Source organism: Coregonus lavaretus, assembly GCF_964263955.1.
Source record: "Coregonus lavaretus genome assembly, contig: HAP1_SCAFFOLD_1455, whole genome shotgun sequence".
In the NCBI taxonomy this organism is placed as follows: domain Eukaryota; kingdom Metazoa; phylum Chordata; class Actinopteri; order Salmoniformes; family Salmonidae; genus Coregonus; species Coregonus lavaretus.
The window spans coordinates 43,376-59,681 of record NW_028159473.1 but is presented as its reverse complement, the minus strand read 5'-3'; the positions used below and the strand labels follow the sequence as shown (position 1 = coordinate 59,681).

At 44.4% G+C, this 16,306-nt stretch overlaps 1 protein-coding gene across 3 annotated transcripts; it reads left to right on the top strand.

The window, feature by feature from the left end:
- Window positions 1-9,078: 9,078 nt before the first annotated feature.
- On the top strand, window positions 9,079-14,519 carry LOC311122815 (eukaryotic peptide chain release factor subunit 1-like). 3 transcript variants are annotated; one of them, XM_084197133.1, is made up of 11 exons: window positions 9,079-9,318; window positions 9,674-9,785; window positions 11,110-11,285; window positions 11,442-11,581; window positions 11,691-11,829; window positions 11,941-12,131; window positions 12,300-12,429; window positions 12,658-12,831; window positions 12,950-13,014; window positions 13,205-13,352; window positions 13,544-14,519. In XM_084197133.1, the coding sequence occupies exons 2-11, from the start codon at window positions 9,700-9,702 to the stop codon at window positions 13,624-13,626; spliced, it is 1,332 nt and encodes a 443-aa protein (XP_084053259.1). In that variant the 5' UTR covers window positions 9,079-9,318; window positions 9,674-9,699; the 3' UTR covers window positions 13,627-14,519. The 3 variants fall into 3 exon arrangements, with proteins under 3 accessions (XP_084053259.1, XP_084053261.1, XP_084053260.1); XM_084197135.1 differs by having other exon boundaries at window positions 9,178-9,314; XM_084197134.1 differs by having other exon boundaries at window positions 9,226-9,599.
- The last annotated feature ends 1,787 nt before the right edge of the window (window positions 14,520-16,306 follow it).

Below are 16,306 nucleotides of genomic sequence, written 5' to 3'. Positions count from 1 at the left end.
CCTCTCCCTCCTCATCCCTCTCTAACTATTTCCATGTCCCTCACCCATACTCGTATGTATCTGTGTATTTAGTAACAACTGTTGGGTGATTTCAGTTCTTCTCCTTGGTCCCTGTATCGATCACAACATTAACTCATCTGGTCACAACTGATCACTGCATCACCTCTGACCTCTCACCTCTGACCTCTGACCCTGATATTGATTTGTTGTTTGTTGATCACGTCAATAACATGCATGATGACCCTTTAGTTTTGTTTACCCTTTGCATCTTCAACTCTGACCTCTCTGTGTGTACATCAGCCAGAGAGACAATAAATCTTACACTAACACAATACACACACACACCCGCATGCACATGTATAAAGTCCTCTCTTGCTGAAGTAGTGTAAGGCTCCTTTTTTGATTCTGCGATCAACCTGGCCTTGACTTTTTCCCTCTCATGATGTCCTAAGTGACCCTTGCCCTGTCCTGATGTCACTGCTGTCCCTCCCTTGCCTGGCCTACTTGTGTACAAAGCTGAGTAACCCTCCCTCTGTTTGGCCCTAGTCGCTCAAACGTCTACAAAAGCGCAATAAATGAGAAGGAAATGGTCCTTCTCATTTCCAACCTGTACTAGACAGTTACTGAACTGTCCTCAGATACACACACACACACACACACACAGTTCTAATATGACACCTCCACTAGTCCAAACACACATAAATGGCCATATTTGCTAAAGTCTTCTTTGTTAATTCTATATATTTTTACTTTGTAAAGAGAAAAAAATACTATGTGAAAGGGGTGTAATATATTGCCGTGTGAAGGCACTGTGGCTTTGTCCAGTTGCATTTAACAGACTAAGGTGTGTAAATCAATTGTCCTTAATGTAGCTAGATTAATGTAGCTCTTTCCATAGAAGCATAGTGTAGTGAGTTCTTCAGTGTTTTATTTTTCCCCTTCTGGAGCTATAATGGAATGTTGATGTTATGGGCTGAAAATATATTGATTTTATTGTAACAGTTCCACAATGTTTGTCTGAATAAATTTAAGTCTGTCCTGTCCTGTACCTTCTCTGTGTGATGGTCTTATTTAAATAATGCAATTTTTACGTGAACACACACACAAAATACATATTACTCCTACTTTGTCACTCAGGCATACATGAGCTTTGCATTTATGCCTTTAACAAGTTTTATAGAGGTTTGGGAGTTGTGTGTTATTGCATTCTACATAGCTTATCCTTCATCCAAATAGCAATGGAATATATTGATGTGTTCCAGTGCCATCATTCAAAAGTTACCTCCCCTCACCAGACATGCCTTTGTCTTCATCTAATATGCTATATTAAATCTATCGATTTGATAATGCCCTTTTTGTACTCAATTTGATTTATGCAGCTGGAAGAAAATCCATTTTTCAGTCTCTCTCCCTCTCTATCTTGCTCCATAAGTTCTGCCCTCTCGCTCCCTCTTTCATTCTGAGTCTGTTATGATTGTGTCATGGTGATTTAAGACTGGGTTAGGGCTGTGATCTGTGACTGGTGGTGTGGATTAATAAAGTTATAGATAGAAACAGCGCATTAGGCACAGATCTAGGGTCAGCCTACCCTTCTCAAACCCATTTGGGCAAAACACACAATACTGACCTAAGATCTGTGTCTGAACCTCAAGTCGGCTGGGCCAGCCCGGTATCTTGTTCAGTCAACGTCACAAAAAAACGAATCTTTCCAAATGTGAGCCATTCCAAGACCAAGCCTTCAAATCCAGAACTGTAATATTGCTGCTCACACACAACCTATTCTCCCAGGAAATAGGTTTCTAGAGAACTGATATACTGTACCACGGGCTGAATTGATGCAGATTGTTTGAAATTGTTAAACACCACTTGTTTCCTACCATTTCCCCTGCAGACTCAAGCCAAACAAAGACACTGCAAAAGCCCCAGGGATGCTGTCAGGATTAACATATGGTACTGTGTCTGCTTCCTCTCAGGGACAGCAGGCGTTATCAGTGAGAGGTGTTGACATAGCATCAATGTGTTGACAGAGCATGTTGACAGTTGTCAAAACAGCCCCTTATTGGATTGTCATGTCCGTTATCGTAGGGCTTGATTGTACCTCCTTAATATGACTTAATATTAATTGCTCTCTCTTTTTACTCAAGCGTAATACTCAGAAATAACAAATCTGCTGTTGCAGTATAGGATGCTGTATCAGGGACGTGCTTGGTTGGTGAAAGATGAAGGTTAACATAGCATAAAAGGAAACGTGCCCATTATATATTTAACTTCAACCTGCAGCGTTAAGCATTTTGGGCCTCTATATCGCCACTAAGCACACCGAAAGGTTCTGTACAAGAGGGCGAGACACTACCTCTCAAGGGCGCCCTCATAGAATAAATGTGATTGGCTTTTGCCCCATGTCACTCAGCGGTGGAGGCGGGCATTGTTTCCCTGGCTCCCAGTTCCCTTTAGGTGTGACCCCTATGAGATCCATCATTAAGATAGATTGCATGTCCCACCTTCTTTAAATGGAGGTTATTGGGTTTAATCCAGTGCATTAATAAACTCTTAATAGCTCTACACAGAGTGGACACGGAGAGGATCCTCAACCCTCTCTCGTCTCACCGCCTCTCATTGCTATTTATGAAGCCCCCGCTCTCTGTTCCTGATTAATCCACTTAATATTTAGGAGCAGATCAGTAAATCTCCTGTCTGCCTCTGAGGAGGACGTAGAGAGGAGAGAGAGGGAGGGAGAGGCAGAGATGTGACAAGAATGTAGACTCAGAGATTAGATGGAAAACACACAGCAAAGCCCCGGCCATGGGCACTTTCTTCCACACCCCAAAACACAGAGCAGAAGCAGCAGCACACTAGATACCAGCTAGACACTGCCAGATACACACACACACACACACACACCGGGGGCAAACTACCCGCCCACCAGGACACCTACAGCACCCGATGTCACAGGAAGGGCAAAAAGATCATCAAGGACATCAGTCACCCGAGCCACTGCCTGTTCACCCCGCTATCATCCAGAAGGCGAGGTCAGTACAGGTGCATCAAAGCTGGGACCGAGAGAATGAAAAACAGCTTCTATCTCAAGGCCATCAGACTGTTAAACAGCCATCACTAGCACATTAGAGGCTGCTGCCTATAGACATAGACTAGAAATCAATGGCCACTTTAAGAAATGGAACACTAGCCACTTTAATAATGTTTACATATCTTGCATTACTCATCTCATATGTATATACTGTATTCTATACTATTCTACGGTATCTTAGTCACTTTAATAAGGTTTACATATCTTGCATTACTCATCTCATATGTATATACTGTATTCTATACTATTCTACTGTATCTTAGTCCATGCCGCTCTGACATCACTCTTCCATAGATGTATTTATTCTTAATTCATTCCTGACTTAGATGTGTGTGTATTGGGTAGATGTTGTGAAATTGTTAGATATTACTGCACTGTCGGCGCTAGAAGCACAAGCATTTCACTACACCACAATAACATCTGCTAAACACGTGTATGTGACAAATACAATTTGATTTGATTTGACACACACAGCAGCTGCTTAAGAAGATGTGTCTTTAGCAGGGATGCTAGTTATTGAAGTGCTGACGATTATGATCCCCTGTCTGAATGTGGCAGAGAGAGAGACAGTGAGACACAAATTAGCATGCGGAAAAACGGCTGCTTAATTCCCTCTCAGGGTTTCAAAGGTTTTCCCTGGCTCGCTGAGAGCTGTGTCTTTACACTCCAAACTGGACATGACGTTGTCAGAGGGAGAATAAATGAGCCAAGCATTTATGGGTATTTTATATAACACCAGAGATTACGTTTCAAATAAATATCACAGTCATTTGATCAAGTTGTATTTGCACGGCTCCATTTATGCAGTCATTGATGTGTAGAAAGAGGCGGGCCCAGGCTTAATAAACCCTGTGCTGATGGAAATGAGACTGAAGCACTAGCTGGTTTAGTCATTTGACACATTCAGTCATCAGGGGTCTGTGATCTCCACCAGTCAATGGGAAATTCTGAGTCAGAGCCATCAATATAGTTCCCCCTCAGCACTTATCCAAGGTCAGTTTTTGTGTTTGTTGTGATAATGCTTTAAGTCAGGATGAGGCCAGGGCCCTGTCACTGCTATCTCTGTCTGCTCCAATGATTGTACTGTATATGTCGGCTCTTGCAGTCTCCTGGTAGGGACTAAACTGAATGTGACATGAGGGACGAGAGCAGGTGTGGGGTGGGGTACATAGTGAGGTGTGTGTGCGTGAGTGTCTTTGTGTCTCACCACATCCCACCCAAAGCGGCACCCCTCCCCTCCCCCTTTGTTCGGTTTGTGACAAGCACAGGGATGCCCTTGAACACCTCAACATCCCTCCCTCCCTCCCTCTATCCTCTCCCTCCCTCCCTCTATCCTCTCCCTCCCTCCCTCTATCCTCTCCCTCCCTCCCTCTATCCCCTCCCTCCCTCTAACCTCTCCCTCCCTCAGCTCCCTCTAGCAGATGGTCACAGATGGAAAGTGGAGGAGTGCGGACCTGATGGCATCTGTGTGGGGTCGCTCTCGCCATAACCCTCCCACACACACACACACACACACACACATGGTCAGCCAACCTCTCTCATATGGCGGTCTCTACCTTAAGGAGGAGTCACCAGAAATCATTGTAGGTTGCAGGTTCTTCTGGATCTACTACTGCACACAAAGACAGAACATGAGTTTCTCTCCTTGACTCACCTTTACCTGTCTGAAGTAACAGAATGATATCGCTCTGACCCTGTCTGCAGATAATCTGTTGTCTCTGAGAAAATGTAACTTGTCTGACCAAAACACTGAACAGTAGGCCGGATCCGTTTCCAGGCAACAGATTACAGCTCTGATGGCAGACAGAGGGTGATAAATGGGTGTTTATATTGTACTGGAGGCAGACTGCCTCGCAAATTGCTGCGTAATATAGGCAGAGGGGAAATTCGAATGGAATCTGAGATGTATGGAGGTGCGGGCAGGAGTACTAGTGTAGTACCATAAAGGTGCTTTCTTTAGTGAATCAATGCTGTCATCTAGTGGTGTAACACTGGGCTTAACTTTGGAAGAAATACTGTAGATTTTGTTCTACATTGCCAATATACACACTACCAGTCAAAAGTTTGGACACACCTACTCATTCAAGGTTTTTTCTTTATTTTTACAATTTTTTACATTGTAGAATAATAGTGAAGACATCCAAACTATGAAATATCACATATGGAATCATGTAGTAACCAAAAAAGTGTTAAACAAATCAAAATATATTTTCTTTTTGAGATTCCCTATTTGGAAAAATACCAAGTCCATATTATGGCAAGAACAGCTCAAATAAGCAAAGAGAAACGACAGTCCATCATGAAGGTCAGTCAATCCGGAAAATGTCAAGAACTTTGAAAGTTTCTTCAAGTGCAGTCGCAAAAACCATCAAGAACTATGATGAAACTGGCTCTCATGAGGACCACCACAGGAATGGAAGACCCAGAGTTACCTCTGCTGCAGAAGATAAGTTCATTAGAGTTACCAGCCTCAGAAATTGCAGCCCAAATAAATGCTTCACAGAGTTCAAGTAACAGACACATCTGATCGAATTGCTGCAAAGAAACCACTACTAAAGGACACCAATAATAAGAAGAGACCTGCACATGGGCTAAGAAACATGAGCAATGGACATTAGACCAGTGGAAATGTGTCCTTTGGTCTGGAGTCCAAATTTGAGATTTTTGTTTCCAACCGCTGTGTCTTTGTGAGACGCGGTGTGGGTGAACTGATTATCTCTGCATGTGTAGTTCCCACCATAAAGCATGGAGGAGGAGGTGTTATGGTGTGGGTGTGCTTTGCTGGTGACACTGTCTGTGATTTATTTAGAATTCATGGCTTCCACAGCATTCTGCAGCAATACGCCATCCCATCTGGTTTGGGCTTAGTGGGACTATCATTTGTTTTTCAACAAGACAATGGCCCAACACACCTCCAGGCTGTGTAAGGGCTATTTTACCAAGAAGGAGAGTGATGGAGTGCTGCATCAGATGACCTGGCCTCCACAATCCCCCGACCTCAACCCAATTGAGATGGTTTGGGATGAGTCGGACGGCAGAGTGAAGGAAAAGCAGGCAACAAGTGCTAAGCATATTTGGGAACTCCTTCAAGACTGTTGGAAAAGCATTCCAGGTGAAGCTGGTTGAGAGAATGCCAAGAGTGTGCAAAGCTGTCATCAAGGCAAAGGGTGGCTAATTGAAGAATCTCAAATATAAAATATATTTTGATTTGTTTAACACTTTTTTGGTTACTACATGATTCCATATGTGTTATTTCATGGTGTTGATGTCTTCACTATTATTCTACAATGTATAAAGAAAACCCCTTGAACGAGTAGGTGTGTCCAAACTTTTGACTGGTACTGTATATATTTATATATTTTTTAATGCAATTGCAAAGTAGCTATACTCAATATTATAAAGAGGAAATTAGAGGCTTCCATAATTGACAAAATCAATTATTCCACTGACCAAACTTATACAGCACAAAAACATCCTGTGGCGTACTGCATTAGCATCAAATAGCCCCCGCGATATGCAACTTTTCAGGGAAGTTAGGAACCAATATACACAAGCAGTTAGGAAAGCAAAGGCTAACTTTTTCAAACAGAAATTTGCATCCTGTAGCACTAACTCCAAAAAGTTTTGGGACACTGTAAAGTCCATGGAAAATAAGAGCACTTCCTCCCAGCTGCCCACTGCACTGAGGCTAGGAAACACTATCACCACCGATAAATCTACAATAATCGAGAATTTCAACAAGCATTTTGCTACGGCTGGCCATGCTTTCCACCTGGCTACCACTACCACGGCCACCAGCTCTGCACCCTCCGCTGCAACTTGCCCATGCCCCCCCCGCTTCTCCTTCACACAAATCCAGACAGCTGATGTTCTAAAAGAGCTGCAAAATCTGGACCCCTACAAATCATCTGGGCTAGACAATCTGGACCCTTTCTTTCTAAAACTAGCTGCCGAAATTGTCGCAACCCCTATTACTAGCCTGTATAACCTCTCTTTCGTAACGTCTGAGATCCCCAGAGATTGGAAAGCTGCCGCGGTCATCCCCCTCTTCAAAGGGGGTGACACTCTAGATCCAAACTGTTACAGACCCATATCCATCCTGCCCTGCCTTTCAAAAGTTTTTGAAAGCCAAGTCAACAAACAGATCACCGACCATTTCGAATCCCACCGTACCTTCTCCGCTATGCAATCCGGTTTCCGAGCTGGTCATGGGTGCACTTCAGCCACGCTCAAGGTCCTAAACGATATTATAACCGCGATCGATAATAGACAGTACTGTGCAGCCATTTTCATTGACCTGGCCAAGGCTTTCGACTCTGTCAACCACCGCATTCTTATTGGCAGACTAAATAGCCTTGGTTTCTCAAATGACTGCCTCGCCTGGTTCACCAACTACTTCTCAGATAGAGTTCAATGTGTCAAATCGGAGGGCCTGTTGTCTGGACCTATGGCAGTCTCTATGGGGGTGCCACAGGGTTCAATTCTTGGGCCGACTCTTTTCTCTGTGTATATCAATGACGTCGATCTTGCTGCTGGTGACTCTCAGATCCACCTCTACGCAGACGACACCATTTTGTATACATCTGGCCCTTCATTGGACACTGTGTTAACAAACCTCCAAACGAGCTTCAATGCCATACAACACTCCTTCAGTAGCCTCCAACTGCTCTTGAACACTAGTAAAACTAAATGCATGCTCTTCAACCGAACGCTGCTTGCACCCGCCCACCCGACTAGAATCACTACTCTCGACGGGTCTGACCTAGAGTATGTGGACAACTACAAATATCTAGGTGTCTGGTTAGACTGTAAACTCTCCTTCCAGACTCACATTAAGAATCTCCAATCCAAAGTTAAATCTAGAATCGGTTTCCTATTTCGCAACAAAGCCTCCTTCACTCATGCTGCCAAACATGCCCTCGTAAAACTGACTATCCTACCGATCCTTGACTTCGGCGATGTCATTTACAAAATAGCCTCCAACACTCTACTCAGCAAATTGGATGTAGTCTATCACAGTGCCATCCGTTTTGTCTCCAAAGCCCCATATAATACCCACCACTGTGACCTGTACGCTCTTGTTGGCTGGTCCTCACTACATATTCGTCGCCAAACCCACTGGCTCCAGGCCATCTATAAATCACTGCTAGGCAAATCCCCGCCTTATCTTAGCTCATTGGTCACCATAGCAACACCCACCCGTAGTCTGCGCTCCAGCGGGTATATCTCACTGGTAATTCCCAAAGCCAACACCTCCTTTGGCCGCAATTCCTTCCAGTTCTCTGCTGCCAATGACTGGAACAAATTGCAAAAATCTCTGAAGCTGGAGACACTTATCTCCCTCACTAACTTTAAGCATCAGTTGTCAGAGCACCTTACCGATCACTGCACCTGTACACAGCCCATCTGAAATTAGCCCGCCCAACTACCTCATCCCTATATTGTTATTTATTTTGCTCATTTGTACCCCAGTATCTCTATTTGCACATCATCTCTTGCACATCTATCATTCCAGTGTTAATACTAATTGTAATTATTTTGCACTATAGCCTATTTTATTGCCTTGCCTCCATAACTTGCTAAATTTGCACACACTCTATATTATATGTATTTCTGTTGTATTTTTGACTTTGTTTTGTTTTACCCCATATGTAACTCTGTGTTGTTGTTTTTATCGCACTGCTTTGCTTTATCTTGGCCAGGTCGCAGTTGTAAATGAGAACTTGTTCTCAACTGGTTTACCTGGTTAAATAAAGGTGAAATAAATAAAACAAAATAAAAAAAAACTGACCATATTATGACTGATGGATATTTTCATTTCATGACATTGCTTAACTAGCTAATGTTTTTTCTCCATCCTAGTCACTACAGAAGTTCAGGAGAACTTCAAGTTGTGATTAGTCATAAAATATAATTTTGACTACAAATCCCACATTAAACATTTTGAGATATCCCCGCCCATTTTCGTATGATAGTTCATCACTCCAATTACCGTGAAGATATCCATGATCAACATGGAGTTTTGACCAACCAACAAAGTAACTCACCGTTTCAACGCGGTTTCCAGGAAGTGAGAATAAACGAAATAACCTCCCACATGTGAGCCTCATCGCACCACGCGAAGCCTGTGGAGAGGAACCGGCAGGAAAGGCATCGTCATTTCACCGACTACCGATTCAGCTAGCGCGGCAGCCGCAGCGAAGAGACCGGAGCGGCGTTGCCCGAGGCAGGTACGGTGTCGTCGGTTATGTTTGTAAATGCAAGGTGTCGGGTGGAACGGGTTGACAGTTGAAGATTTTAACGGTTTCTCGACGAAGCGAGGCGAAACTAGGTCGGGTTGCGACGTTAGATAACGAATAGGTTGGACACTAGAGCCTGGGAAGAGTGTGTAGGCCTAGTTTTTCCGCGCACTTTGCTGACACAGCAAGCGGGGGTATAGTCTTCTTCCTCCCGGTAGGTCGACCACTGCTGGTCCAGGTCCCTCTCCGACACCCGCTTGTAGCTCAGAGAGGTACACAACTGTCACCCTGGCAACCTAAAATCCGATGTAACGTTAGCCAGCTAGATGATGTTCTTCTCTTTCAGGTGCTGAAGCGATTACAGCAGGAAAGATGGCGGACGACCCTAACGCGGCAGACAGGAACGTGGAGATATGGAAAATCAAGAAACTGATTAAAAGTTTGGAAGCTGCCCGTGGGTAAGTGGTTGAATACCGGTGTGTGCATAATGTGTCTGCCTGGGTGTCGATATGCCGAAGTGAATGGACCGTGTGATAATAGCTGGATTAGTGAGGCCGAATTTGGGAGTGGTAGTTTAGCTATGGTAGCCGGTTAGCTTGCTAACACAGCCAACATTGTAATTAACGTTAGTTGCCACCAGTATTCGATGTTGATCGTATAATTATTATGGTGATTGCCGTGTTATTTGTACCTAGCTCGGTTGTTTGTATGTGCTGATGTCCGGCTTAACTAGTTAGTTACATGTTGTTAGCTAACGTTACCTAGCTGAAAACGCCGGCTTCCGTGGATGGGGTCTAGATTAACAGCGTGTTGGTGCGGTTATCACATTGACTCCGGTATGTTCCCATATGCTGCGATAGACTTAGCAGTTAGTAGCGACGTTGGCTTGCTATCAACATATGGCATTGAGCATGTCTTCTATTTGGGAGTGGAAAGCTTAAATCTATACTCTGAGTAGCAAGCAACAGTCAATTGCCGCGTCCTATTCTTCCTTTGGTGACAATGTGTAACTTTAGTTAACAAGCGGTCATCCATATTCATTTAGATAAGTAGTTGACAGAGATAGCTACGTGGCTTCCTTCGGATGTGACTAGGCAAAGGGGACTGCTTTGCCCCCGAAGTATTCTTGTTGTCCACTGATGCAGAATCGACTGTCCTCTGCTAGCGTTACATTACATTTACATTTTAGTCATTTAGCAGACGCTCTTATCCAGAGCGACTTACAGTTAGTGAGTGATACATTATTTTTTATTTTTCATACTGACCCCCGGTGGGAATCGAACCCACAACCCTGGCGTTGCAAACACCGTGCTCTACCAACTGAGTTACATCCCTGCAAGGTTGACCATTTGACCTATATTCACAAGCCAGCTAGCTACCTGTGTGTATGCAGCGTCAGCATGTATAGTGAATGCAGACAATGTGGCTCAGTGGAACTTCAGCGCAGTCTTTGGTGTCAAGGACAGAGCTTGTTGTTCGGTATGAAAACTGTGCCCCCCTCCCTCACCTTTCAGATAGTGGAAACTGGGAAGGTAATGTTTGGTGGCCAATGGTGTCAGATATTGTCAATGTTTAAGGGTGTCTGTGTCACACAAAGGTAGAAATGGGTCAGGTAATATTAGAGAATGATTGGAGGGGGCTGATGGGTGGAAGATTTGTTTTGATTGTGGAAGCGTATTCCTTTCTTTCAGAGATTGAGATATGACTAAGACAGTATTATTTACACAGACTGTGAATGTGTGTGTTTATGTTGTGTCTAACCATCTCTCCCTCTCTCCTCAGTAATGGAACTAGTATGATCTCGCTGATCATCCCCCCTAAGGACCAGATCTCCAGAGTGGCCAAGATGTTGGCTGATGAGTTTGGCACGGCCTCCAACATCAAGAGCAGAGTCAACAGGCTCTCTGTGCTCGGGGCCATCACCTCTGTACAGCAGAGACTAAAACTATACAACAAGGGTGAGTGACTGTCATTGTGTGTGCTTGGAGCCTTGACCTCCTCATAGCAGACTCCAAAGCTACAGCAAGGGTCAGTCTGTTCTTTGTTGTGTGTATTTACTATGGGTCACTGGGTCTTGCCTGTGTTGACTGAAAAGCCCTGTGTCTCTCCTGCAGTGCCCCCTAATGGCCTGGTGGTGTACTGTGGAACCATCGTGACAGACGAGGGCAAAGAGAAGAAAGTCAACATTGACTTTGAGCCTTTTAAACCCATCAACACCTCCCTGTACCTCTGTGACAACAAGTTCCACACTGAGGTAGGAGCTCAACTAATGTATGTCTGTCTGTCGCATGTTGTCACTAGTGTCTAATTGTCTCTACTGTAATGGAAATGCCCTCTGTCTTTCTCTCTCTCTCTCTCTCCAGGCGTTGACGGCCCTGCTGTCTGATGACAGTAAGTTTGGCTTCATAGTGATAGACGGTAGCGGGGCTCTCTTCGGGACGCTGCAGGGGAACACTAGAGAGGTGCTGCACAAGTTCACTGTGGACTTGCCCAAGAAACACGGTACGCTCCGCACATCTCACACAGACACACATACACGCAGACATAAGAACAAGAACAGTACAGATGTTATTCCCCATCAATACCCTTTAGTCACTACAATTTCTCTCTCAGGCAGAGGAGGTCAGTCTGCTCTGCGCTTTGCCCGTCTGAGGATGGAGAAGAGACACAACTATGTGAGGAAGGTGGCTGAGACAGCTGTCCAGCTCTATGTGGCCAACGACAAGGTCAACGTGGCCGGAATGGTCCTAGCAGGGTCTGCCGACTTCAAGACTGAGCTCAGCCAGTCCGACATGTTCGACCCTGTAAGTGTGTGTGGTTGAGATAATCCATGGTTTATGCTGCATTAATCCTTACTGTGATCAGTTAATCCTTTGTCGGGCTGATGCTTTTGGTGTAATTCCTCTGTGATTTTCTGATTCTGAGTGAATCAAGCATTTCACGGCACACTAACCCCTGTTGTGTGTGTGCAGAGGTTACAGGCGAAGATTCTGAAGCTGGTGGACATCTCGTACGGAGGGGAGAATGGCTTCAACCAGGCCATCGAGCTGTCGGCAGAGGTCCTCTCTAACGTCAAGTTCATCCAGGAAAAGAAGCTCATAGGTCTGTTTGTGGCACGTTGAGGTTAGATTTTGGGTTATCCCAGCGAATGTGTGTCTGTTTGTGTTAGCTGTTTTTGTTAGGGTTAGTGCAGATTGTTTCCTTGTGAATGGTAATGATAATTAGTGTGATGATGATTGCTTCCCTTTCTCCATCCCCAATCACTAAAACAATTTCTTGGACCCTTTATTCCTCTCTTCTCCTCCATTCTCGCTCGCTCGCGCTCTGCAGGACGGTACTTTGATGAGATCAGTCAGGACACAGGGAAGTACTGTTTCGGGGTGGAGGACACACTCAAAGCCCTGGAGATGGGGGCTGTGGAGATCCTCATCGTCTATGAGAACCTAGACACCATGCGCTACATCCTTCGCCTGCACGGGGCTGAGAGCATCGGAACAGAGAACGGTACACACACGCACTCCCCATGTGCAGTATATCCTCTGGCACCATGAAGTAGAACTGAGAAGAGAACGCTACACACATGGTTTCTCATTCCCTGTCTTCATTGTGCTTTGTGTTTCAGATGAGAAGACTCTTTATTTAACACCCGAGCAGGAGAAAGACAAGTCCCACTTCACAGACAAGGAGGTAAGCCCTGTTCTCTATCCCTTGTTCTCACACGCAGGTACACACACATAGCGGTTGCCTTGACAACACTTTCTGTCCCTGAACCCATTCGGGTGGTTTAATTTTTGGTGTTGACTTGTTAACATTTCTTTGCTCTCAAACCTGTCCATTTGGTGTGTGTGTGTGCGTGCGTGTGCTCGCATGTTCACAGACGGGGCAGGACCACGAGCTGATTGAGAGCATGCCTCTGCTGGAGTGGTTTGCCAACAACTACAAGAAGTTTGGAGCCACGCTGGAGATCGTCACAGACAAGAGTCAGGAGGGGTCTCAGTTTGTCAAGGGCTTCGGAGGCATCGGGGGTGAGTCCACACCAACCAGTTGTTGTTATAGGATTATAACATGGGTGTCTTTGTTATGGTCATGTTGTGGTGGTAGTTCACAGCATGTTAGCATGAGATCAACTTCATAAACCTAATATTAGTAATGACTCTTCAGTCCCGCAACAGTCTTTATCTAGATAATTGACTTTTTCTTTATTTCTCGCTTTCAGGATGCTTGCGGTACAGGGTGGATTTCCAGGCCATAGATTACCAGGCAGAGGACGACGAGTTTTTTGATTTAGATGACTACTAGGTAGTCAGGGACTGAATAGGGGAGAAAGAAGGAAAAAAAGCTGAAGAATTACGAAATAAGGATAGAAAAATGCCACCTTTTTTTCAGCAAGTGAAAGGGGGAGCCGAATTGACCATATAGACAGACATACAGTGCATTAAATTTCAAACACGCACACATGTACCCATACATACACATTTCCACTAACGCTCACACAAGCTGAAGAGGAGTGAGATTTTCTTTCAATCCAGAGAGGGACAAAACCCTTCCTGAATGAATCCCTGCCTTAGAGTGCTGGTTCCTTCCCCTGGTTGGATTGACCTTGACTCAAATCCTTTGTTTGTTTATTTTTCTCCCCTCCATTTTGAATGAACACAACAGGAAGTTCCCAGCAATCCTCGCTCACTGACCCCCCGTCCGATTAAGACTTTGGACTCAATCCTCGCATATAGAACATATATTTCTTCCCCTCATCGGGTCCTTGCCCGCCCTCCTCCTATCCCCCCCCCACCCCCCCCCTTAATGCTTTTTATAATTTTTTTGCATTTCATTTTTTTTACTGGTAACTGCTGCTGTAGAATTTTATTTTTTACCTGGGTTTCTGTAGAGGGGGAGGGGGGGTATTAAATTTGAACTGCTGAAAACCATTGCTACCTCCTCATCCGCTGTGGTCTCAATCATGTGGAGTATCTGTCGTTCCCAGAGGAGCTGGCTCTACCTGCTCCCCCACTTTATGAAAATGTTTATTTGACCCATAAGCAGTGGAACATGTCTGAATTGTTTATATGCCATACTGTGCATGTATTTTATACTGAACAAAAATATAAACGCAACATGCAACAATTTGAAAGATTTTTACTAAGCTACAGTTCATATAAGGAAATAAGTCAATTGAAATAAATGAGTTAAGCCCTAATCTATGGATTTCACATGACTGGGAATACAGAGATGCATCTGTAAAAAACAGCGGTGTGGATCAGAAAACCGGTCAGTATCTGGAGTGACCACTATTTGCCTCATGCAGTGTGACATCTCCTTCGCATAGAGTTTGATCAGGCTGTTGATTGTGCGCTGTGGAATGTTGTCCCACTCCGCTTCAATGGCTGTGTGAAGTTACTGGATATTGGCAGGAACTGTAACACACTGTTGTACATGTCTATCCAGAGAATCCCAAACATGCTTAATGGGTGACATGTCTGGTGAGTATGCAGGCCATGGAAGAACTGGGACATTTTCAACTTCCGGGAATTGTGTACGGATCCTTGCGTCATGCAGCTGTGCATTATCATTCTGAAACATGGGGTGATGGCGACGGATGAATGGCACGACAATGGGCCTCCGGATCTCGTCACAGTATCTCTGCATTCAAATTGCCATCGATAAAATGCAATTGTGTTCGTTGTCCGTAGCTTATGCCTGCCCATACCATAACCCCACCGCCACAATGGGGCACTCCGTTCACAACATGGACAAAAGCAAACCGCGTGCCATACACGTGGTCTGCGGGTTGTGACAGAGGCGGCTTATGGTAGAGAAATGAACATTCAATTCTCTGGCAACAGCTCTGGTGGTTATTCCTGCAGTCAGCATGCCAATTGCATGTTCCCTCAAAACTTGAGACATCTGTAGCATTGTGTTGCGTGACGAAACTGCACATTTTAGTGGCCTTTTACTTTCCTCAGCATAAGGTGCACCCGTGTAATGAGCATGCTGTTTAATCAGCTTCTTGATATGCCACACCTGTCAAGTGGATGGAATATCTTGGCAAAGGAGAAATGCTCACTGACGGATGTAAACAAATTTGTGCATAAAATTGGAGAGAAATAAGCTTTAGAACATTTTTTAGTCATTTTAGCAGACGCTCTTATCCAGAGCAACTTACAGTTAGTGCATACATTTACATTACATTTTAGTCATTTAGCATACATTTTCATACTGGCCCCCCGTGGGAAACGAACCCACAACCCTGGCGTTGCAAGCGCCATGCTCTACCAACTGAGCTACAGTGGACTATTCTGGGATATTTAATTTCAGCTCATGAAACATGGGACCAACACTTTACATGTTGCGTTTATATTTTGGTTCAGTGTATTTGGTGTGGATAGTAAGGATGATCGATTCTAGCCAATGGGGACCACCGCACTCAGGTTTTTGAAGTCTCGATCAACAGTGGTAAAAAAGGTAAGGAGAAAGTGGAATTCAGGAGATGAACACCATCACCCATTCTACACGTTTTATTAGTCACAAATATGTAAGAATCTATTTGCCCAGACATTGCTCAAGTTGGCCTATATATCCCTGTTCGAAGAGATACATGCCTAGATTGATGTCATTTTAGCCATTATATATACACTGTCAGTCTTTTCAAATGATCTGCTGCTTGTTTACTAGTGTCTACATTTGATTTACAGTGTTATATTACAAGTACTGCAGAATATGGTTTGCTTGCTTGCTCATCATACTCCTTCCTGTAAGATGCAAGTCATCTCTGAGCCTCATAGAAAGGATATTTAATATCTTTACAATAAGTGATTACTGATAAAACTTTGTGTTTCCCAGTATGGCAACATCATCTTCAACCATTTGCCCGTCTGTTTGTGGAGTCACTGGAGGTGTGTTCATTTCGTTTGAACTACAGGCTCCATGGTATGCTTTGCCTTGATTGCATTCGATTAGGAACCGGGCTGCCTCCCGGGCGTGA

Coding starts and splice junctions, on each gene's coding strand:
- LOC311122815 (XM_084197133.1), top strand. CDS start 9,700: ATGGCGGACGACCCTAACGCGGCAGACAGGAACGTGGAGATATGGAAA. Junction 12,430..12,657: donor CCAGGAAAAGAAGCTCATAG/GTCTGTTTGTGG, acceptor CGCGCTCTGCAG/GACGGTACTTTGATGAGATC. Junction 12,832..12,949: donor GAGCATCGGAACAGAGAACG/GTACACACACGC, acceptor TTTGTGTTTCAG/ATGAGAAGACTCTTTATTTA.